This window comes from Carassius auratus, chromosome 7 (assembly GCF_003368295.1).
Source record: "Carassius auratus strain Wakin chromosome 7, ASM336829v1, whole genome shotgun sequence".
NCBI classification, from domain to species: domain Eukaryota; kingdom Metazoa; phylum Chordata; class Actinopteri; order Cypriniformes; family Cyprinidae; genus Carassius; species Carassius auratus.
In genome coordinates, this window is record NC_039249.1 from 12798862 (window position 1) to 12823578 (window position 24717).

The following is a 24717-nucleotide window of genomic DNA, read 5'->3' on the forward strand; positions in this document are numbered from 1 at the left end:
AATTCTATTTTTAAACCCAGAGGATTGGCTTGTTTTATGCTCAAACCATTTGCACTGATGTGACTGAAGATGTATGTAATAATTCAAGGTATGCAATAAACCAAATACATCATGTGCTTTATTTACTTTTTTCACTGGACATAAAAATAAGACCACTACAAATCCATTTAGTTTAGAATTACATTTCTAGTTCCGAATGTAGATAGCTTTGATTTTTAATCCTGACCCCAGCTATGTAATCATTTTGCTACGTTTGGTGGGCAAAGGAAAGGACGTGATGTGTGGCATCCCATACTTGGAATTCATGCTCTACATTTAACCCATCCAAGTGCACACACACACAGCAGTGAACAAACACACATACCGTGAATATACACCCAGAGCAGTGGGCAGCCAATGCTGAGGTGCTCAGGGAGCAGTTGGGGGTTCAGTGCCTCAGTTGTGGTATTAAGAGTGGAAGAGAGTGCTGTATAATCACTCCCCCCATCTACAATCTGTGCCTGACCTGAGACTCGAACCCATGACTTTCAGGTTACAAGTCCAACTCCCTATCCATTAGGCCACAACTAACTGTTTTGTTTTAAACATGAATTTAGGGTGACTTAAGTGTACATGTTTTCTTGCATTTCTAAACAAGATCTCAGTATAAGGACATAGTCTTCAGGCACATTTAAATTATGTGATATCGGAGAGACTAGAGAGGAAAAGGGGTCAGTGCAGTACATTTTTAGAGATAAGAGCTTGATGTCAAGATTTTGGAAATGTATTCTTTCCTTCTGACCTACCCTGCCTTCCTCACTCCTTCTAGTCTCAGCTTTCACCAAGAAACCAAAGACTCAGGCGGCTGAGATTGGGGCAACGGTCATATTTGAAGCAGAGACTGAGAAGCCTGATGTAAAAGTGAGATGGCAGCGAGACTCCAAGGACATTGCATCCAGTTACAAATACACCATCTCAGCGGAGGGCAATATGCACTCTCTCACCATAAACAATATAGTTCAGGAGGATGCAGTGGGATATGCAGTTATAGCTGGGGTGTCAAAGGTCAAATTTGAATTAAAGATAAAAGAATCAGAAGGTGGGTATTGTTTGGATGGTGACTCACATGTTCCTGTATTTAACCTCACTTTTAGCCCACCTTTGGATTAGTTGTAAACCAGTCACAGAGCACCACAACCAGTTCTCCTTTCCAATTCACTTTTCTCTAAAGTTGCAGCTGGTTGTTTTTTAAAGCATCTTTTTCTGAGCATGCTGTCACCATGAAATTTTAAGAATTTCTCAGCCTTCTATGGAATTAGAGAAGAACTCTTATAGCTGTTCTTCACTTCAAACACTTCTGCCCTTCAGTGCCCATTCATGGAGCTTATGATCCTGTAAGGCATTGTGCATGGACAAAAGATATATGGGTTAAATTAAATACTGGAGGAATAGCTAGCCTTATAAATCTTTCAGTCTTTCATTACAAATAGATTTAATTTGAAGCTGTAATCCTCAGGAAAAAAAGCAACACAGTTATCCTTGTTGAAACAGAAGTATTGAAATGAAAAAGTTCAATGTAACATTATAATATTATAATAATATTAGTACTAGTTTTAGCACAGTTTTCACATTATATACAATATGGCCAATGTTTCAAGGTTTCATCCATTAATTCTGTGTTTTATCTGGTTATTTTGGGACTAAAAGGAGTTTTAAGTCTTTAGCAGCGTTGTTTCAGTCAGTGGTTATTAGTCAACTATTTAGAGCCGCTTATCCAATATCCAGACACAGCGGAAGAAGAAAAGCAAGACTGTCCTAATTTGTGTGGCCATTGGAATCCTTAAGAGAGCAATATCCAAGCTAAAAGGGTCCATGTGAACAAAACTATGCAAGTAAAAGCATGTTCATTAATAGACAGGTATAGTGCATTTTGAGGGCATGTATAAAACGTTGTTTGCCTCACAGAATCTGGCTTTAAGTTTAAAACACTATACTCAAGAGCCCCATGAGCTGAAGAATTAGCATCTTGCTCTGACCTAGACCTTTTTTTGTGATATGTAATTCCTTTTATAGATGCAGGAATGGTGAATTATAAATGTGGAAGTAAGGCTTTAGGGACTTACATTCATCAGCAGCGAAAGGGGAAACTTCTATGACCCAGATGGGTGAATATCACTTGTTTTCATCAGCCAGAATGGCTTTTTAAGGATTTTTCTTCACTTTTGCAGTGAAGGAACCACAGAAAGCTGTGTCTCCAGACCCTGCAGTTGCAGAACCTAAGCATGAAGAACCTAAAGAGGCTACACCAACACCTACTGGAAGCTCAGCCCCGGACACCAGTGGAACCCTGTCAGATGGCTCAGCACCTGAAGGTGAATACAAGAGCACATAGACATATTAACATATGCAAATTCATTTAATTACACATTTAAAAATATTCAAATTGACTGGATAACAAACCTATTGTTCTGTTTGTTCTTCAAGGTCTGCCTGAGAGTCATCGGCCTGACACAAGGCAGGACCTCACTGGTCTCTTCACTGAAAAGCCTCAAAGTGGGGAGGTAAATGTAGGTGAGTAACAGAGCCTCTGGTCATAAAGAAATGGATAGTGCATGTGAAATATAATTTTTCTTCCAATCTGTTCCCCACAATATAGGTGAGAACATTACTTTTGTTGCCCGGGTGTGTGGTGAATCTCTGCTGAAGAAGCCCACAGTAAAATGGTTCAAAGGAAAGTGGATGGATCTGGCCAGCAAGTCGGGAAAGCACCTGCAACTCAAAGAGCACTATGACCGCAACTCTAAGGTCCGACAGTCGTCAATACCAAACAGTTATGAAGTATACTATATCAATATATTTAGAAAAGCTTCAAAGTCAGAAGTAAGCAAAACAAACCTTTTCTATTCAGGTGTACTCTTTTGAGATGCATATCATTGCAGCTAAAGCCAACTATGCTGGAGCTTATCGTTGTGAGGTCTCCTCTAGAGACAAGTTCGACAGCTGTAATTTTGACCTGGTAGTACATGGTAATACAAACAACTATATGCATGCTTAATAAATATCAACAAGGAATAAATAAGTCTTAATTGAAACTGTACCAAATGAAGTGGTAATGTGTGCTTTTCACTGTGTACATTCTACTTCAGAGGCTCGTACAACAGATGGGCTTGATATTCGGACTGCATTTAGACGCACGTGAGTATTTTTTTCTACGTGTTTAATTAACTATAAAGTATTAATTTTAACAGCCGCATCATAAAATTTGAAAAAGATGATTACTCATGCAAGCCAGCAGTATCATGCCATTTCGCAGCATCTTGAAATGTTGGTTTGCTTGCTTTCTTGAACGCTGTGTGGTTTGGTCACATGATTTTGTGCACGTAGATCCTATGCGCTTCTTTATATGGTTTGTTTTTTATGTAAAGATAGCATCTGAGTCCATATTTGGGATTTAACATTTTGTATTTATATTGCATTATCCCTTTTTGGAATGGCTGATTACCCAGGAGCACAAGTGCAGGTGGTAAGAAGAAGATAGGAGAACATGGCAGGTAGCTATAGGGGTTTGCTGCAGCTGCTGTGGATATATCCACACAGTCGTTGTCTTCACACAAGCAAAGCCTTTGATTTGTCATCAGAGAGTTCATTGAGTCCTTCAGTGTCCATCCGTGTCCCTCTGTCAGTCATATGTTATAGCTTGCCCTTTTCTTTCTGTCCTTTTCAATCTTCCCCCTTTGTCTGCCAACATCTAAGGAGAGTGATATTAGTCATTGCTGATGCTTTATGACTCACTCTCCAAGGATCTTTGCAAAATCTAATTTCCTTTCTGTTCTCATCTTCCGTCTCTTCTCACGCTTTTCTCTGTTTTTTTGTGAGAAGGGCAATTTCCCAACACTCATTACTGGTGTATCAGAGGCAGGGGGCCTTAAAGTGAATATGATTTCCCTGTCCACTGATCTTTTCAAGTGCAGACACTGATTAGGAGCGAGCGAATTAGAGGATCACACTAATAACGCTGCCAACAAGTTTATCAGGAACTGCGTTTGTCCGTGACTGTTTTGAGATACTTTAATTCTGGTTATTTGAAACGCAATAACAGAAAATGCTCTTGATGCACTTCTTAACTTTGGCTGACACCTTGTCAAAATCAGTGGAAATAGCTGCACAAACTTTGAGTGATGTGTCTCTTTTGTTGCTCCTCTTCGTGTCTTTAAGACGTCCCTTAAAGAAAGTTCATCATGGGTCATACAGTACATAAAAATCCTTAATACTACAAACTTCACAGGTCAGAAAGAAGACTCAAGATGAGGAAAAAAGGATTGCGATGATCACTTGTTATAATATATCATATAATTATAAAACCTATATAGCTGCCTAGGTCTTTGATATATGTACAGTGATGTGTGATCATAGAGGGGTCTGCTATGGATTTCTTCTGTACATTAGCATTTCTGTGTTTTTTTTACCTTCATCTTTGACATACTTTAACAATATGTGTTCAAAAACAGTGTAGAGCAGCTCTGTTCTAGTTTCTATTGCCTCAGTAATGATGTCTGTATAATGTGCATGTTTTGTTTGTGCATCTATACACCCGTCCCATGTATTCTTATGTGTGAGTATACACTACCATTCAAAAGTATGAGGTCAAAAAGTTAAAGTTTTGCTGTTGTTGTTGTTTAAAATAAATAAATATATTTATTCAGCAAAGATGCATTTTCAATACAATACAATAATTAAATAAAAATACATTAAAAAAAAAGAAAGAAAAATTTTAGTTTTACAGAAGCTGTTTTACCTCTTTTTTTTAAACTACAGTGAGGTGACAATGTAAAATAGATCTGTGTGCTCATGTTTTGTGGTCTGTGATTCCTTGCTCTCCTACAGTAGCACAGAAGCAAGTGAAGACTCAGGAGAACTGGACTTCAGTGCTTTACTGAAAAAGAGGTGAGACTAATTAATTACATACATTCATTGCCTACTTTAAAATTTGGAGACTGAAAATGCAATATATTTGAAATATTCTGTTTTAATGACTTCAGCACTCAAGCTAACATGATTCTGAGCAAGCATTTTGTTCTTCACTGGAAGTAATAACACCACATTTGTAAAGAGGAGTTTACATGCTCAGTATCACACATTTTTGATTAGTGACCATATAATAGTTGAATCAAAGACTTTAGAATCATTTAGATGCCTTAAAGTGACTATGGTTGAATCCGACAAAATCTAAAAATAAATGGTAATTCATTTTACATCATGTTTCTCTTTTTTTTCCTTTTTTGACTGATGCCTAAAATTTGTTTTGAATCCATGATTTTTTTAAGTGTTCTCAGCTGTTTGAACTCATATGAATGAGTTAATTAGATATCATTCTAATACTGAAATGTAAGCTTTATTTAGTCATTTTGTTATTTTGTATTTGTTGTATTTGAACTACACAATGATTTATTCCATCTAAGGCTCATCTATGTCTAATTTCCCCCCCGTTTTTCTCCTCTGTGGCTGTTCCACTCCCATGTTCAGAGAGTAAGTCAGTCACACTGATCTGACTGCTTGTGCATGAAGGAATGTTGAGTGTTGTATTGCCGAGTGAGTGTGTGATACCTTGATTATTCTCTCTCCAAATCAGCCACTGATTGCCAACTTTAGTCCTTCTAGGTTTTTCCACTCAGCCGACTGCACATCCACTTGGAACTAAATAGACAGAGTCACGTTTGTCACATCACATTTTTAACAAACTCCTTCGTCATTACTCATACACTCCTTAATTAATCACATTAATAAACCTATAACTCTCACGATTCCTATGCTATTTCACACCCTACACATTCATCTCTTTTTCACTGACTCTGACACGACAGCATAACAAATTAGTTATGTTAGTAAACATTGTACATTCATTGAAATAGTTTATAACTCTTAGAATTTAGTAAACACAAAAGGCACATGAAGATAAAGCATTTAAGTAAGGAGGAAGTGTCTATAGGCAACAATGACTCTGCATGCTTTAAGTGCTTTTGTAAAATATGAACTGTAAAATGGTCTTGATGGTTTAACAATGCATTGTTCTCATTGATTTGAGAACCTGATAATGTGCAATAATCTGCTGTGGTTTGTCTCATCATGCTTGACGCTTGGTTTCTGCTTCTACATAAGAACAGCAGTTTCTTAAAAACTGTCCCACGGTAAGAATTTTTACACATACAGAATAAAAAATCTGTTGACTAACATTCATTAGCATTTATCCCATTTATTAGCCACAGTAAACTGCATTTCTATTCTTTAATAAATAAAAACGTTTTCTAACATGCTTACTTGTCATCATTTACTCACCGTTATGTTCTTCCAAACGTGCTTGGTGTTTTTTTTTGTTTTTTTTTGTTTTTTTTCTCATCCATACAGTGAAAGTCAATGGAGTCTATTGCTATTTTGGACCCCACTGCATTGTATGGTTGAAAGACGTTTTCAGTCATTTTCTTTCTTGTGGTACAGGTTTGACACAACATCAGGCTGAGTAAATAATGACAGAATTCTCTTTTTGGCTTGAGTGACCTTTTCTGATCAGCCTCTATCTGCTGTCATTGCAGAGCTGTTCATGTGAGCACAGAGCCTGAGGTAGATGTATGGGAAATCCTCCAGAAGGCTCCACCATCAGAGTATGAAAAGATTGCCTTCCAGTATGGAATCACAGACCTGCGGGGGATGCTTAAGAGACTCAAAAAAATGAAAAAAGAAGAGAAGAAAAGTGCAGGTTTGTAACCTTGTTGAACTTTGTTAACTGTACAGGCCACATAAGTGACATATTTACTATGCTTTGTGAAAATATTCATAAGAAAAGTATTCGTAAGAAAAACAAGCACTTAGGACAAAATAGTGCATTACTGCCCGTAGAGTGCAGAGGCAGGACTCTGTCAAGACACAAATCTGAGAAAGAAATTAAGAAATGACTGTATTAAACGTTCACTGATGCATGTAGTCTCGGTTATACTTAATGGAATAAGTTTGGAAAAACCAGGACTCTTCCTTGAGCTTGCCTCCTGGCCAAACTGAGCAATTGATTGAGAAGGGTCTTGGTTAGACTGGTGACCAAGAAGCTGATGGTAACTCTAGTTGAGCTCCATATGAGATGGGAGAAACTTACAGAAGGACAGATATCACTGCAACACTCCTACACCGATCTGGGTTTTATGGCAGTGTGGCAAGATTCAATCCACTCCTCAGTGAAGACACACGGAAACCCACTTGGAATTTGCAAAAACAACCTAAAGGACCCTTAGACTTTGAGAAACAAGATTCTTTGGTCTGATGAACCTAATGAACCTCAGTTCCAAGCATCAAGGAAACCAGGCAATGCTCTTCACCTGCACAGTAAAAGTAAAGTGTGCTAAAGTGTTAAGGGTATGAACAGTACTTATTTCAGTTTTTCATTTTCAATAAAGTTGCAAAGTTGTCACAAATCTTTTTTTTTTTTTTCTTTTTTTTTTCATTATATAGTGTGTAGTGTAAATTTATGTGAAAGAAGGCAATTTAAAAGCGGTCTGAAATAAATCAACAACACAACAACATTTTTAAAGAAAATTAAGGGGTATGAATACTTTTGCAAGGCACTGTAAGTAATTTACTAATTTGACTGTTAGTGATAGGTCAAGTTGAAATGATGATAGTGAAATACATTAAAGGGGTCCTATTATGCTCGTTCACTTTTTCAACTTTAGTTAGTCTGTAATGTTGCTGTTTGAGCATAAAAAAGATAGAAAGTTACAAAGCTCAAAGTCCACTTCAAAAGGAGATATATTTTATTTAACAGAAATCTATTTTCAAAAGCTACAATGAACAACTTGTTTGGACTACAACGCATATTTTCGGGGATTGTGATATCACAAATATCGACTAATGGGACGAGACCTGGTTGAGCTGCACTAGAGAAGATAACGAGTGTTATCACTATGTCGGAGCCATGCTAACATTCCCAAGGCAGACAAACTTAAAGTGGAATCATCCAGGTTTAAAACGTGCTCAAATTGATTTGATTTTGACACAATTTTTACACTAAAGATGCCAGGCAGCTATGGTAAGGGATATGACATTTCCTTACCCGGTGCAGAGATACACATTTCGTATTCCAGAAGGCGGACCTTCATTTGATGCAGGAACTATTCAAGCTCTTCAATCCAGACTGTGGAGAGAGGAGTTGTAATAATGTAAAATATGTGAAAAATAATGTGTTTTTCGACAGCCTAGTTTGAGATCCTGTTCTAGTACACCCCCTAAACAAAATCAAGACTTTTCGAAAGAGCATAATAGGACCGCTTTAAGTGGATTAGAACAAACATTTTCTTAACATGCTCATGTGCAGCACATTTCTTTCTAATAGTGGTGACTTTTAGCTTTTCTTCTTTGTTTTAACCACAGCATTTCTGAGGAAGCTGGACCCAGCCTACCAAGTCGAAAAGGGACACAAGATCAAAATGCAAGTTGAAGTGGCCAATCCAGATGCAGAGGTTAAATGGCTAAAGAATGGACAAGAGATACACCCAACTGGAAGGTATTTACTTGGGTCCTTTACTGTAAAAAAAAAAAAAAAAAAAAAAAATTTGTATCACATGCATTCTCAAAAGAGTAAGTATATGGAAAGGATTACAATAAACTCAATTTTATTTATTTTTTTATTATTATTTTTTTTTACGTCTGCCACCGTGCTTATGGACGGATGGTCGCTTTTCCTGCTCTCCGCTGTCAACCCTAGCAAGTGAGTGGCACTCAACAATATGCTTATGACAATATACAGCCTAAACATAATCAGGAACTTCAAGGCTTGTCTCTGTGGGGTTAGATGTCTCAAACAGCCTGTTGACTATGAATATGCAGGGACAGTTTTCCAAGAATACAAAACAGCTCTGTAAACTCAGATGTCAGCTGTGCCAATGGATGGAGGCTGTCAGATGTCTAAGGACTCAAATAACAATACAACAAAAACTATCCCCAATGGCTAATAATATTTTTCGGTGACCTTAGTTAAAAAAAAAAAAAAAAACTTGACTTGTCATATGTTTACAATCGCCTATTATTTGTTTGCCACAGTATTTCTGACATCGTATTGTCATCATATCAAGGTCAAACAAGCTTTTTGTTCATTTTCTGACCTGCATTGTTAATGTACGTTTGGAAGAGCCTCTCCAACAGTGATGATTTGTCCCCATCTAGAGAACAAACCTGGATCTGCTACTAAACTATTTTCTCCAATCTTCCCACAGGTACATCTTTGAGAGCGTAGGCAACAAACGCTTCCTCACCATCAACAACTGTACTCTGGCAGATGATGCTGCTTATACGTGCATGATTGGAGAAGAGAAGACTGTCACTGAGCTCTTTGTTAAAGGTAATCAACTTGCAGGCAGGACTCTCTAAGAAAAGACAAAAAAGTTGTAGACCAGAAAATATTTTATTTAAAATATTTTTAGCAATGTAATTTATGCATTTTTGTTTTTCATTTCTCTGCCCTCAGAGCCTCCCGTTCTGATCCTACGTAACCTAGAGGATCAGATGGTCATGAAGGGAGAACGAGTAGAGTTTGAGTGTGAAGTGTCTGAAGAGGGGGCTCAAGTCAAATGGTAGATCTGTCAACATGCACACACTTCCTTTTCCCTTCCGTTAGAAGTGACACATTTTCAATGACATTTTTAGGAAAAAATGTGCATCTATAATGAGCATGATAAACTTATATCTGTACTAGGCTGCAGTACACCAAAGATATCAAAGAACACCAGAGAAGGGTTTAGAAAAGGTGACCTTTTCTCAAGCTGTCCTGGATGAGTCAGAGTCCTGGCATTCCACAGATGTCCAGTAGATGGCAGATGTGTTTCTTTTAGCATGGCTGGCTGGCTGTGTGAGTCACACACTGACTGACAGATGGTGGTGTGTGAGTGAGTGCTGGTTATGCCATAGCTGTAGCCAAGGCTCTATATCACCCTGGGCTGTAAATGATCAGTTCCTGGAAAAGGTCATAGCAGCCTTTTAGCACCTCACAAGTGTCCTAGAATGGAATGAGAAAGTCACTGGTGGCTTATGGCACCTCTCTTGAATAGTGGATGACTTTCATGATTAGAGAAAGGCAAAAGTAGATACTGTTCCTAGTACTGGAATGCCACAATGTAGGACTTTAACATTACAAGTCTAAAGGGGTAATAATGTGGTTTTGTGTCTTTAGTCTATACTGATTGGAATGAATCGGCATGATGTGGAGTTGCATTGCTTGGGGTCGGTGTAAAAGCTTATGTAAGCATGAGAAAAGATTAGCAGCTATCAACTTAATATAAATCGTTAGTCCTTTACCATGTCAGCCATTTAATTTATCCCAATTGCTCCCACTAACCTGCTGTAATGCTCATAAATCAAGCTTTACATTTCTGAGGTTGTTATTGGTGAGTATTACTGAGTGCCATATTACTGTTAGCCATGACAGTACCTTCAAAAATGTTTTTGTTCTTAATTGTTCAGGTGCAAACCTTCTTGGAATTTCCTTCTTGTAATGTTTTCTGTCATATTTTCTTTTCTAACTGCATTTATGTATGTTTATGTGTAATAAACACACACAGCTCAGTGAAACTCTGACCTAAGCATCAACAAATATTAATGATTACCAAAATTCTGACCTGTACAGGGAGAAAGATGGAGTGGAACTTACCCGAGATGAGTCCTTTAAATATCGCTTCAAGACAGATGGATGTAAGCATGTCCTTATCATTAATGATGTGACCAAGGAGGACTGTGGCCACTACAGAGTGAAAACCAATGGAGGGCAATCTTTAGCAGAGCTCATGGTTCAGGGTAAATATCAGAATTTAGAGAGTTTTAGGTCCTCCTATATTTGTAGACTTCGGTTAAAATTAACTATATATATATATATATATATATATATATATATATACTTTGCACAAATTGTAATTGTTCAAACTTCACCTCTCATCAGTTTAGAAAACATGGCCACCCACACTTCTGTACAAGGTTAACATTCACAATACCAACATGTCAGCTATTGTTAGACCGCCTGTCCCATATATTTTAACAGAGCAGGTGACTCTGTCTGTTCCTCACTCTCTCTTTCGGTCGTTGTCACAAACTGCTTTGTCCCTCTCTTTTAATAGCATCTAAGAAAGATTTATGACTCATTCCCTTTCTCTCCCATTTCTATTTATTGTTTGCTTCTGTCTCTGTCTCACTCTCTCTACTCCCTCTGTCTCCTATTCTGAGTCTTGAAGCATGTATAGCACTTTATAAGCAAACTGAAACCCAGGTATGTCTAATATCAGTTTGTCTGGGCTTTTGATCAAGTACAAGAGGTGCCAAGAAAAAAAAAAGCTGCCCAGTAATACTGTAACTTTACCAGCCCATCAGTGGGATCGTTACAGTACCTTTCTTTACCCCACCTCTCTTTATTATTTGAAAGGGATAGTTTACCCAAACATGAATCAGTTACTCACCTGCATGTTGCTGCAGATCCATATGATTTATTTATTTTGTAAACCACAACAGGCAGGATGTTCATGCAAATAGTGACAAGGGTTGTCAAGCTCTACAAATAAAATATATATAAAATAAATAATTTTTCAATTATAATTTTATCCATTTTTAACTTGCCTAAATCCCTTAAAAATGGTACAGCATCAGATGTCTATACTATGGGTTCTGAACATTTACTAGCTATATTCACAAACTCTAGTGTTTACATGTTACATCAGGTACTTCAAAGGTTTTCCATGTATCTATGATGTTACATCTTAAACATGTTATTTCCATGTTACGTTTTATTTATTGATGATAACATACGCTAGAATAGCTTTTGTGGTGTTACCTGGTAAGCATCCATAATTAGTTGTTGGTCATGTGTGATGACGATGTTCTCTTTGACCTCTAACCTTTAGAGAAACAGCTAGAGGTCTATCAAAACATTGCTGACCTGACAGTGAAGGCCAAAGACCAGGCTGTGTTCAAATGTGAAGTTTCTGATGAGAATGTAAAAGGCATCTGGTACAAAAATGGAGTGGAGGTGAAACCTGATGCCAGAACTCTTATCACACACATTGGCAGGTGAGTGCATGTGTGTTACTAAATATTATGTTGGGAGATTTCCTCAGGTCTGTTAGCAAAGTTTCAAATGAAGGTTTATTCTTCAAATTTACATTAAAAAAACACACACAAAAAAACCACATGGTTTAGCTAAACGATGCGTGTTTACATTAGGTAAACTAAAAACACTGCATACTGCCAAAAGCAAAAGCAGCTCTAAAACAGGTATAAAATGTAAAGTATAATAAAACAAGGTATTCATAAAAAATTAGTAAAATAACATTGAAATAATAAAATATATATAAAAATGTGTAACCATTTGTTACACCATTGTAGTCATGTGGCATTTTTAATGGTACTGCTTAAGTATTGTGCTTACATAAATCACAAAAACATGTCTAAAACTTCATAGTCTTTTGTAACTTCATGGTAATTTTAGTTTTTTAAGTATTTTGGAATTTCTTGACCTGTACCTTTACCCAGCGTCCTTTTTGTTCCCTCTGTTCTGTTGTAAAAGTAGTCAAATAAATTTTACTTATGTGTGTAACTGTGGTTCTGAGAAATCTGTATGACCGGCAGAGGCGGTGCTAAGAGTGAATAATCGCTGCATCAGCTAGATAGGTCGAGAAAAAATAACAACAAAGTCACGTCATGACGTTGACCAAGATGCAAGGAATTAGAGTAGAATCCTCATGCCCTTGGACCAAAGAGGAGACAGGGACTCATGCATCTCGTAAAAAGCACACGAGGAGCCAGAGATAGCCCAAATGGCAGGACTCTGAACTGATAGACCTGACCCTGAAAGCTGAATCTTAGGAATTTCCTGTGGTGGAGAGCAATGGGAACATGGAAGCATCACTCAAGTCTACACTCACAAACCAGTCTCCTTTCATCACAGATCGAAGAACGTCGACTGTGTGCAACATCCGATGGTTATGGGGGCGCTGACATGGTCCTCCTTGATGGTGGCGGGGATAAGGGCAGCATGACTGAGTCTCTTCAGCCACTCTGTGTCACTGTGGCATTTGAAGTCGCTGACCGCTGTGGTGACTCTGAGCTTGAGTAGTGTGAGTGAGCCGGTGTCAATGGCATCCTAAAAGAAGGAACCTGTGGAGCCTGAGATACAGGTGCATCTCAATAAATTAGAATGTCATGGAAAAGTTGATTTATTTCAGTAATTCAACTCAAATTGTGAAACTTGTGTATTAAATAAATTCAATGTACACAGACTGAAGTAGTTTTATTATATATAATATATTTTATTATATATTATATATTAGTTTCTTTGGTTCTTTTAATTGTGATGATCTTGGCGTACATTTAACAAAAACCCACCAATTCACTATCTCATCAAATTAGAAAATGGTGACATGCTAATGGTCTCTCAGTTTGGTTCACTAGGCTACACAATCATGGGGAAGAGTGCTGATCTGACAATCATTGATGGTGTTGATCCATTGTGTTTTTTGAAAACAAAGTCAGGATTTGGCACCTGCCCACACTGCCAAAAGCACCAAAAGTTGGTTAAATGACAATGGTGTTGGTGTGCTTGACTGGCCAGCAAACTCATCAGACCTGAACTCCTGAACTATTGCAATAGGAAAATGAGAAACATGAGACCAAAAAATCCTCCATGTCAAGTGCCATGCCACATTTTTTTGAGCCAAAATCATCACAATTAAAAGGATCAAAGACTTAAACTACTTCAGTCTGTGTGCATTGAATCTATTTAATACATGAGTTTCACAAGTTGAGTTGAATTACTGAAATGAACTTTTCTACGACATTCTAATTTATTGAGATGCACCTGTAATTGTTGTGTGGCCTCTGATAACTCCATTCTCTTTTCTAGTAGTTCTATATTGTCTATGTTGGGGCCAAATAGATGTCCCACAGTTGGTAGTTCCCTAAATGCCTTCTTACAATCTTCAGGCAACCTTACCTGAGCAAGCCATACCTGGTGTCGTGCTGTTAGGAGGGTCTCAGTTCATGCATCACTTGACCTATAGTGAACGGCATGCTTTAAGAACTGAGGTACAGAGGGGTCAATATTCGCTGTTTGCAATGTGGTGTTACAGGCAAGCAGTAGTTGGCATACAGTATTCTCCGCTCGGGTTATGTAGGCTAAGGACTCATGATTTTTTCAGTAATGTGTCAGTATGTCCACAGTGTACATTGCCTCTAAGCGCTTCATCTGGTGAAGACCAATAGAATCAGCCTCAGCTATTGAGGCAAGAGTCCAGGCTCACTCCTCCTAGGTGCATTGGAGCTTGTTGTTGCACTCGAGAATTCAGTCTGGGAGAAGACTGGAGAAGTCTTTGCATGGTGGGATGGTAAATGTACTATCAGCATTTTGCCTGAAGAACACATTTGAACCATTTTGATCCATTCTTTGAAAATAACCTATATAAAAAAATAATCATTCACTGGTTCTGAATCAAAACAGACAAACAAAACAGAAATGCTAGAACACAAACTTTTCATTATCAGACAAGTAGCAATTGTTAAGTGCTAATGCCCAGGTCCCTTATTAATAAATTAAAAGATACAGAAAATATGGATTGTTACAACATCACTTTGCTATTTGTTACAACCGTGCAACACTGCTTAGTTGTTTCTATTATGAAGTTACTTTTTTATTTATATTAAGGATTCATAAACTGACCATTGATGATGTAAAGCCAGAGGATGAGGCTGACTACACCTTCGTTCCTGAGGGCTATGCCTTCAATCTCTCTGCCAAGCTCAACTTTTTAGGTACATCCTTTTAATTATTACTGAAGAATGTGAGTTTAAACTGCTCTTAAAAAAAAAAAAAAAAGACAAAAAATCTGTGCAATTGTTTTTGAAATTATCGTTTTATCTTTACAGAGGTCAAGATTGACTTCGTTCCTCGCCAAGGTAAAGATGTGTTTCTGGTAAATACATTAAACCATAAATATTAAAACGAAAGAAAACTATATTTTTAGAAATGTGTCAAAAAATTGTTTTTTTAAAGATCCTCCCAAGATTCATTTGGACTGCACGGGCCGCACCGCTGAGTCTACAATCTTGGTTGTGGCTGGAAACAAACTGCGACTAGATGTACCAATTACTGGAGATCCTGCCCCCACTGTGGTTTGGACAAAAGGAGAAAAGGTAGGAGTGATTCATTAAATTTTGTCTGGTATCGATTTCTAACAATCCCTGTCTGAGCGAATAGGTCTGAGCTGTGTTTCCCAAAAGCATTGTAAGCCTAAATAGATTGCAGAAAGCATTGGCAGTAATGATCTGTAAGATCAAAAACAGCAGAATACTCAAACCTACACTAAACTTTTTCTTTAGAATGTTATTTAGGTAGAAAATCATTTTTTGAGGACAAATTATGTTTTTGAATTCACCTACAGTTTGTGGTATGCTTTTTATTTGTACTGTAATTCTTTACGATTTGCCATGTTGTCCTACAAATGTAACAGGAGATCCATCATCTGGGCTTCAGAAGCCTTGACAGGTACAGGTAGGTACTGTAACATCTCCCGGCCATAACCAGAAAGTCTTGTCGAGGCTCACTGGGACTGGGAGTTTTGTGCTGAGATGGAAGGATGACAGTTCAGTTTCTAACACGTAACCTCTGACCTGGTTGCCATGGCTTCACAGCTTCTGCTCTGCTCATGTAGGGTAGCTTTAAGGAGGGAGAGTCGCGACCTGAACCAAGGCATACATGGACAGTGAAGAACGGTGAAGTGAGTTTGGGCCTTAATAATCCCCAAATGCTTGTACACTGCACATAATCATGTGTCTTATATGCTTCTTGCTTTGGCTGGGATGTTATTGACCTATGTTGCATGACGATGCAGTCTTGATCAGTTTATCCAGAGTCACGCTCCATATATATAAACAGTTGAGTTTTACCTTTTTCGAATCCAAACTGATCTTTGGGTTTGGGACTTTTCTGTAGTTACATCGTGTACTAAGACCGACGGAAAATAAAAAGTTGCGATTTTCTAGGACGATATGGCTAGGAACTATTCTCTCATTGCAGCAGGCGCAGTGATATTACACAGCGCATGAAAATAGTCACAGCGCCTGCTGCAAACATGGTACGGCAGCAAAGTTGATTATTTATTACACTGGAATGAGAGTATAGTTCCTAGCCATATTGGCCTATAAAATCACAACTTTTCATTTTCACAAAAAGTACACAATGATGAGTCAAGAAGAGTCAAGTTTTAAATAGTCATTCTTGAGCGAGATGCTAACGGTCTAATCAGATTTAATGATCTATGCTAAGCTAAATGTCCTACTGCCAGACCCGGAAATCGGCTGTATTAGGGTGACCAAACGTGCCATATTCCCAGGACACGTCCTGCAGTATTTCTACATTGCCTAAAATATCCAGGTTTTGGCTTTGGTTTGCTGTTTTCATACTTAATAAAGGTAATGATCATTTGACCAGTAACATGCAGTCATTGTACGTAATTGACCAATCATTACATGCGTGAGAAGGTGGGATCTACAGAGAACGGTCAAAGCGATGCAAATATGTGAACATATTAGTGTTGGACTTAAAGCAGCACTGAGCATCGGTGTATGAGATTAAAGTACCGTGAGAGCGATTCAAAAGCATAAGTTGTTTGCTCTCTAGAGCTCTCACTGTACTTTGTCATACAACAATTGGTCTGCGCAGCGCTAACAAAGCCAAGGCAATATAGAAATCCTGGCCAAGACGTGTCCTGAAGGCACATTTGGTCACCCTAGGCTGAATGGATTCGAAGATTGTAAAAGTCAACTGTTTAACTTTAGGGGAGTTGGAAAATTAGCTTATTTATTAAACATGAAGTGTTCCTTTAAGTGTTTATTTTATATATATATATATATATATATATATATATATATATATATATATATATATATATATATATATAGTTTAGTGATTGAAATTGTTAAAATTTGATAAAGCACCTTTTTTTCTTCTCAACTTTAACTGTGGTTTGTCTTTTCCTGGGTAAAAAGGGGACAAGCTGCTATAACATTAACACAAGCATCCCTTTGGCACACAAATCATCATACTTTTGAGATCTTGACAGCTATGAAGCAAGTTTTTTTTAACACAAACCACACACAACTCTGTAGAATACTGTCTACAAGGTAAGTGAATGTTTTATAATCTAAAGTTCGTAAAGTATAAGGTTTGAAAATCCATCATCCATGCATAGGGGGTATTTAACAGGTAACGTATATAATCTGATAATTCAGATATTTGTGGTATATATGGGTGTTTTGGCATTTGAAAGTTTTATATTAGATCTTCCTCTGTTATCTATTCCTGATTGCCTGAATTCAGAGTTGAATCTGAAGGCCTGTGATTGATCCAGATTTTTTTACATTTTAAACAAGTGGTTTTGATTGGTTGTTCAGGTGCTGACAGACTCAGATGGGCGTGTCCATGTGCAGAGTACCAAAGGCCATTGTATCTTTACCATTGAGGGGGCGGAGCGTCAGGATGAGGGCGTGTACTCTGTCATTGTACGTAATCCTGCTGGAGAGGATACAGCTGACATTAATGTCAAAGTTGTTGGTAAGCTCCTTTAAACCACATTATGATGGGTATCTTTCACAGCTGTTCTCTAGGAAGGCTGAAGTTATGCCCTGATTTCATTATGGGCTATGTTGCAGCACTCTTTTGTACACTTCAGAGCTGTTACTTCACAAACTAAACTGTCCACATCTTTTTCTGTCTGTTTATTATCACTCTGTGTGTATTGCCTTCAGAAGGTTTGCAGTATTCAAATGTATAGAAGAGAGCTGCCATTTGAGAGCAAAATGCCTTTAATGTAGCTGCATATTAGCTGTACAGAAGAAATGGCGTGATTAAGCTTTTGATGTTTTACAGATGTGCCAGACCCACCTGCAGCTCCCAGAATCCTTAGTGTCGGTGAAGATTCATGCGTTGTTCAATGGGATCCCCCACTCTTTGATGGTGGCCAGCCAGTCATAGGTGACTTAATAATAATAGTACACAGTATTACTGCAGAGCTTTCTATAGCTTTACTATAAATAGTTAATATTCTAATAATTACGTCTTGTTGACATCACATGTTCCCAAAAACTATAAATACATTTTACTCAACCACTAACTTAACATAAACTTCATCAGACTTGAAGTTAAGTAACGAGCTTACATATTATGAAAAAAAAACAACCCTAATGAAAAATATAAACCTATAAAATTGCTGAAAATCCCCTTTTAAATGTGCACTGAAGAGGACATGCATGATAATAGCAATGTGCTCTTAATGTCTTTTAGGTTATGTTCTTGAACGGAAGAAGAAAAAGAGCTATAGATGGATGAGACTCAATTTTGATCCTCATAAAGAGACCACATATGAAGCCAAAAGAATGATTGAGGGTGTATCCTACGAAATGCGTGTTTACGCAGTAAACGCCATCGGCATGTCACGCCCCAGTGCTGCCTCCCAGCCATTTGTGCCAGTTGGTGAGTTCCACTGCTTTTATTTAGAACTTTGCTTACATATTAGGGAGTTGTTTGTTTCCCCTGCATTTCTTAAAGCCTCTGTTGCAGATATTTTATTTTTTTAATATTTTCATATTTTAATATGTAGTGAGGAGGCTAGCATATGCGGAATGCCAGTTTGATGGATTCCATTCACTGCTTTCATTATGATATATTGTGATTGCCAAGTAAAAGCATAGTTTAACAAAACTGAACAAAACAAAAATAACATCATTCTTTAATCACCCCTCACGTCGCTCTTCTGCAATATCCAGTGTCAGTTTCCAATGCATCCATTTCATATCTTCTTTAATGTTAAATGGAACAAAAGTAAGTCAATGTCATGAACATCATGAGGGTGAGCAAATTTTTCTTTTGGATGAACTATCCCTTAAGGGCTGCTTGTCCTCTCATGAAACATAGAGCTATGTAGCCACATCTTTTCATATAATTGGTACAATTGACAGGTCGTGTTATTTTAAAGTAATCTGAAAGGGTCCTTTTCAGTTTAAACAATAGACATGTTAATGATGCATTTTTTGCTCATCTTTAACATTATCTTATAGTGAGCTGCATTAAAAGCATTGCTGTCTGTATAGACTGTTGTCTGTTAAAAGACAGCTGATTAGAAAACTATCCATGGCATCCTTCTCTATAAATAATGGCATGTTAGCACTTTGCAAAGCTGTATCTACTGCATTGTCAAAAGAGAGGAGGGGGAGGACAGTGCACTTCCTTTGTTACTTGCCTGTCACCGTCACTGTGCCCAGAGAAGACCACAGCAGGTGTTACAGAAAGGATAGACACTTTTCAGGAGGCTCTACTGGTAAAACTCATCAGACTGAAGTGATCTAGAGACAGAATGACCAAACCCATGCTCCCCAAGACTGCTGAGAAGAAGCCAGCTGAGGCACCACCGGCCGAGCCAGTGCCCGATGTCCCAGCAGAAACCAAAGAGCCAGAGCCAGAAGCACCACCTCCACAAGAACCTGCACAAGAGGCCAGTGCTGAAGCTCCTGCACCTCCAGCTGAGGAGGCAACTCCTGCTCCTCCTGAAGATGGAGCTTCTCCAGCAGAAGCAGCACCGCCGGGAGAGGAAGGGGCACCATCTGCAGAAGCACCTCCAGAGGAAACTGCCCCCCCACCAGAGCCAGAACCAGAACCAGAACCAGAGCCTAAACCTGTTGGCAGTAGGCGTCTATTTCTAACTATCTTTTGTGGAGATTATTAATATCTAGGGATTATACTATTGGTGACATCTTAATATATCTTTTTACGGCTGTCTTGATGCATCATTGTCATCAAATTATTTCGAGAATACTACATAGGGTAGCATTAAAACCTAAACCTAAAAAGTTGTATAATGCGTATCCACATGGGTATTGTATTGTAAGCTTGTGTGATGATATGCCATTGAGATAGTAGTCTCAATTGAAACAAGTAGAGGCTTGGGCCCGGAAACAGTATTATTTATGTCATGACTTAACAAGCAGATTGTGTGAACGGTTGCATTCAAAGATATGGTTACATTAGTGAAATGTTGATGGCAAAAAAATGTTAATTGTCAGTAGTGCAGTGATGTATAAAGCACATTTCACAATGAAGTCACTTGTGGAGTTCTGCTGGTTAGATCAAGTTGCATCTTGAACCCAAAGCAAAATTCATATGGTCAAATCTTTCACTGTCATTCCCAATTGCAAATTCCTGTTGAAATGATTAGGCCTAGATTTTACTATGAAAATTTGCAGAAGGATGGGAATGCGAATGCACCTTAAGGCCTGAATAGGCATACCAAAGCAAAGCCTGATCATTTTGCTCTGTTTATTTCTATTGGCCTCATATTTAGAGTGGTTGTTTGCATGTCAACTAAGATAAGCATTCTTCCACTCCAGATAACCCTTGGTTAGATATGAATAGATGTTCTTGGATTTGCTGCAAGTTCACAGTCTTCATAAATACACAGCTTGACCTGAGCATGTCATTGGCACTTAAATATGGCACAGACATTTTAGACTGGAGCTTGCTTACAAATCAAAGCAGACAGCATGTGTATCTTAAGGAGGCCCATATCACCACTACCCTAAGTTAAACTCAGACTCATTCAAGCAATGTTGGTTATTCTTGTCAGTAACGGAAGGCTTTCCATGAAAGGTAGTCTCAAAGGTAAGTGGAGATGAACGTCACTATTGAGGTCACTTCCATTGTTTCCATGGCTGCTTAGTTTAGTGACAACACTATGTTCTTTTCACATTCTTTAGTGGAACTTTACTGGAGACCACAGTGACAAGACCAAGTAAATCCAGCTATGTATTAAAAGTGTCCAGTACTATCTCTGTCTTTGATGGCTTAGTAACAGTATATAAGTACATCAAATGTTGCACTCAGAATACAACACACACACAAGGGTTTTCCTTGCTGTCAGTTGACAAAGCTAATCCTTAGTACATCATCGTTTCAGGGCTAGGTGCAAAAATCCTAACCAATTTTTTGGATAAAGTGATAATAGAAATAAATAAGATTGTCAGATGGTACATGATTTGATTACTCCAGCTGCCATTACAAAGGAAATGGTACTTGGCCAAACATTTATACAAGAACATAGTTTCTTTTGACTGAAACACATACTCATTTGTATCAACTTCCTGTCCACAGCTCCGACCAGCGAGCCCACTGGCCTGTGTGTGGATGACATCAGCGATACCACCATCTCTCTGAAATGGAAACCTCCAGAGAGGATGGGCTCAGCTGAACTCGAAGGCTATGGGGTTGAATACTGCAAAGAAGGCTGTAAGTATCGGATGGTTTAAAGATTTATATGTGTGACAGAAATTCTGTAAATGTGTTTATAATAAAAATACAGTAGTTTTAAAAAAAAGTTTGGAGTCAGTTGATTTTTAAATAGATTTTGCCTCCTATTTCCACTAAGGCTGCATTTATATATATATATATATATATATATATATATATATATATATATATATATATATATATATATATATATATATATATATATATATATATATATATGGGGAAATATTAATACAATTAAAACTAAATGGTTTAATAAAAAAAAAAATTAAAATGAAGAATGATCTTCCAGAAATCATTCTGTATGCCGATTTGATGCTGAAGAAACATTTATAAAAATAAAAATAAATCATAATATTTTGAAGAAAATAGTTAGAAACTACAGCATTTATTTAAATTTTATCAACAATGTATTTTAGTAATTTTTTTTATAGCAATTTAACACATCCTTGTTGAATAAATGTATTCCTTAAAAAGGAATTTAGTTTCCTTAAAAAAAGTTGCATTGACCTTAATAGCCTTTTGAGCGGTAGTATAGCTTCATAAATTATTTTTTTAACTGCATCAGCGTACTATTTAGAATAAATTCTCAATGCTCTGTGTTTGAAACTTTTATTTCATCTCTGTAGCTGATGAATGGATTCCTGCATTGTCGGGTCTCACAGAAAAGACCTCTGTGGTCATCTGTGACCTGCCAACTGGAGAGAAGATGCAGTTCCGCGTGAGGGCTTATAACATGGCAGGCCCAAGCCTTCCTGCCACATTGCAACAAGCAGTCACCATCCGTGAAATCATGCGTGAGTTACACAGAGAATGATCTTAAAAAGTTATGATAGCCCATTTCAGAGTGATGCTAGAGGTTCAAATATATCAGCTTTTTGTCTTCTAGATTGTGTTTAATACACCATATGTTAATGCCCCTTGCTACAGATAAGTCAACCTGATAAAAGAATGAAACTAAACTTATAAATGCTAATGTTCAGGCAAATGAGCTTTATTTTTTAAGTTAAGATCCATCTATTGCATTGCATTATAGTTCACTGTTGGGAAGGAAATGAGATAGCAAATGAGATGTGGTAAGACAGGCTATTATATTATAAGATGCAGGGCCATCATGTGAATTACTTGCATTCTGTTATTGCAGAGCGACCCAAAATCTGGCTACCCCGTAACCTCCGCCAGACACTCATCAAGAAAGTAGGAGAAACGATTAACCTGGTAATCCCCTTCCAGGTGAGAAAATTCATCCTTAAGATTGGGTTTGAAATGTTTACATCCCTTTCAAAATTATGATGCGTAACATGTGACTAATCCATTCAAACAATTTAGATTTGCATGAAAAGATCCAGCAAAGTACTGTATTGCTGTATCCAGCAGTATTATTTGTCGCAATGTGAAACCATTGGCTGTCCTCCTTTGATGCAGACTTTGACCTCCAACAGTTTCATTGTTTGGTAGACTGTAACTTATCCACTTGTTCGTTTACAGAGCCCAGTTTGTGAAACATAGATCTTCATCCTCTCACTCTATAAATACTCTGAGCTCTATGGCTGAAATTCAATTAAATGGGCTGAATACAGATGGTAGTCAATAACACAAGTCTGAATGGCATCTGTAACACTCCTGTAGTGCCCAAAACATCCATCCATCTATCTATCTATCCATCCATCCCTGTCTGTCCCCTCATAAAAGTACTTATTCTTTGTTTCTTGTTGGTAAAATAGTTAGTGAACAATGAGATGTCTTGACTTGTTCTTCACCCGCCTAACTTTTAAGGGTAAACCACGACCTCAAGTGACCTGGATAAAGGACGAAGAGCCTCTGGACCCTAAGCAGGTCAGCATACGAAACAGCGACACTGATACCATCCTCTTCATCAGGAGATCTGAGAGAAAGGATTCTGGGAAGTATGAAGTTCAAGTGCAAATTGAGAATGTGCAGGACAGGGCCAGTGTGAACATACAGATTGTTGGTGAGTTACTAGGACCTGTTTGACAGCATACACAGTAAATTGAGCTTGTATCGTCGACTACATTTAACACAATTACACAAGAATAACATTCACAGTTTGGAGTACCAGAATATGTCCATATCTTATTTACGATACAAGTGTGTTGGATTGTATCAGTAAAATTGTTCTTTTCTACTGTCAGACCTGCCAGGCCCACCCCAAAATTTAAAGATAATAGATGTTTGGGGCTTCAACGTTGCCCTGGAGTGGAAACCACCGAAGGATAATGGAAACTGTGACATCACAGGCTACACCATCCAGAAGGCTGATAAGAAAACCCAGGTAAACCCAAAAAAACAAATTTGTGTTTTTGCTAAAATTGAGAATTTCTTTAACAGAGTCATACTGCACATATCAAATTTTCCGGACTATAAGTCACACTTTTTTTCATAGTTTGGCTGGTCCTGCGACTTATAGTCAGGTGCGACTTATTTATCAAAATGTATTTGACATGAACCTAGAGAAATGGGAGAGGGCGCTCTATGCTGCTCAGTGCTCCTGTAGTCTACACTGAAGACATAGAGCGCCCTCTCGCGGCTGTAGACGGTAATGTTTTCTCTTGGTTATTGGTTCTAAATAAATGCGACTTATAGTCCAGTGCGACTTATATATGTTTTTTTCCTCATCATGACGTATTTTTGGAATGATGCGACTTATACTCAGGTGCGACTTATAGTCCGAAAAATACGGTATATACTTTTAGAGTACATACAGTATGTCAAGTACTGTTGGTAATCAAACTCGGATTGAGAGAAAGAGTTGGTGGGTTTGTAAGCCTCCCCGTGCCTGCCATCTAAAGCAGCTAAGCTTGTGAGCACTGTAATTGAGTAATGTATGTACACTATTCATCAGTGGCACAGTGGTGCAGGGAGAATATGAGTTTATAGCCTCTCTTGTGACATACAGTTGGCAAGTGGCACTGAATTGTGGGCCAGCGGAACAGCATCCAGAACATCCAGTACCCAAAGCTCCAAAATGACCCTTGCTGCGCACCAAACTAGAGCACCTGTGCCTCCTTCGGTGCAAGCACGCTGTAATCTTAGCCCACGGCCTTGCCCTGATTTAAGTGCTGTCATTATAGTGGTCTCTTTACCCCTTTGTACTCTTGAGCCACTAAGGTTAGCGGCTAAATAAAAAGCACCCGGTTTGGGTTTCACCACACATTGTTACTAGAGCTAGTCTATTCCTCTCCATGTGTTCAGAGCAGCAGGCAGGAAGACACCGGATTATCAGGTTTCACAGGACAATCTCAATCAGAAATCGGAGATGCTCTGCTGCTAAATATAAAAGCACTTTAGGCAGCAGGCTTTGGGGCACATTCATGGGCAGGCCATTTACCTGCTTCAACATATACTGCTCC

At 38.1% G+C, this 24717-nt stretch overlaps 1 protein-coding gene across 7 annotated transcripts in view; it reads left to right on the forward strand.

Moving 5' to 3' along the window:
* Positions 1–24717, forward strand: part of mybpc3 (myosin binding protein C3) — a 32251-nt gene that overhangs the window by 1552 nt on the left and 5982 nt on the right. For 2 of the 7 annotated variants that reach the window (XM_026267394.1, XM_026267392.1), the window contains exons 2-30: positions 809–1078; positions 2208–2351; positions 2464–2550; positions 2636–2784; positions 2888–3005; positions 3126–3174; positions 4864–4923; positions 5503–5505; positions 6141–6164; positions 6382–6471; positions 6567–6730; positions 8392–8524; positions 8726–8728; positions 9234–9358; positions 9485–9590; positions 10640–10806; positions 11901–12066; positions 14696–14802; positions 14917–14946; positions 15044–15183; positions 15702–15767; positions 17443–17602; positions 17918–18022; positions 18332–18520; positions 21191–21325; positions 21976–22143; positions 22491–22579; positions 23123–23318; positions 23500–23639. In XM_026267394.1, the coding sequence (XP_026123179.1) occupies positions 809–1078; positions 2208–2351; positions 2464–2550; positions 2636–2784; positions 2888–3005; positions 3126–3174; positions 4864–4923; positions 5503–5505; positions 6141–6164; positions 6382–6471; positions 6567–6730; positions 8392–8524; positions 8726–8728; positions 9234–9358; positions 9485–9590; positions 10640–10806; positions 11901–12066; positions 14696–14802; positions 14917–14946; positions 15044–15183; positions 15702–15767; positions 17443–17602; positions 17918–18022; positions 18332–18520; positions 21191–21325; positions 21976–22143; positions 22491–22579; positions 23123–23318; positions 23500–23639 (3383 nt within the window). The remainder of the gene's footprint in view (positions 1–808; positions 1079–2207; positions 2352–2463; positions 2551–2635; positions 2785–2887; positions 3006–3125; positions 3175–4863; positions 4924–5502; positions 5506–6140; positions 6165–6381; positions 6472–6566; positions 6731–8391; positions 8525–8725; positions 8729–9233; positions 9359–9484; positions 9591–10639; positions 10807–11900; positions 12067–14695; positions 14803–14916; positions 14947–15043; positions 15184–15701; positions 15768–17442; positions 17603–17917; positions 18023–18331; positions 18521–21190; positions 21326–21975; positions 22144–22490; positions 22580–23122; positions 23319–23499; positions 23640–24717) is intronic. The other 5 variants (XM_026267398.1, XM_026267396.1, XM_026267395.1 and 2 more) reach the window with 5 other exon arrangements.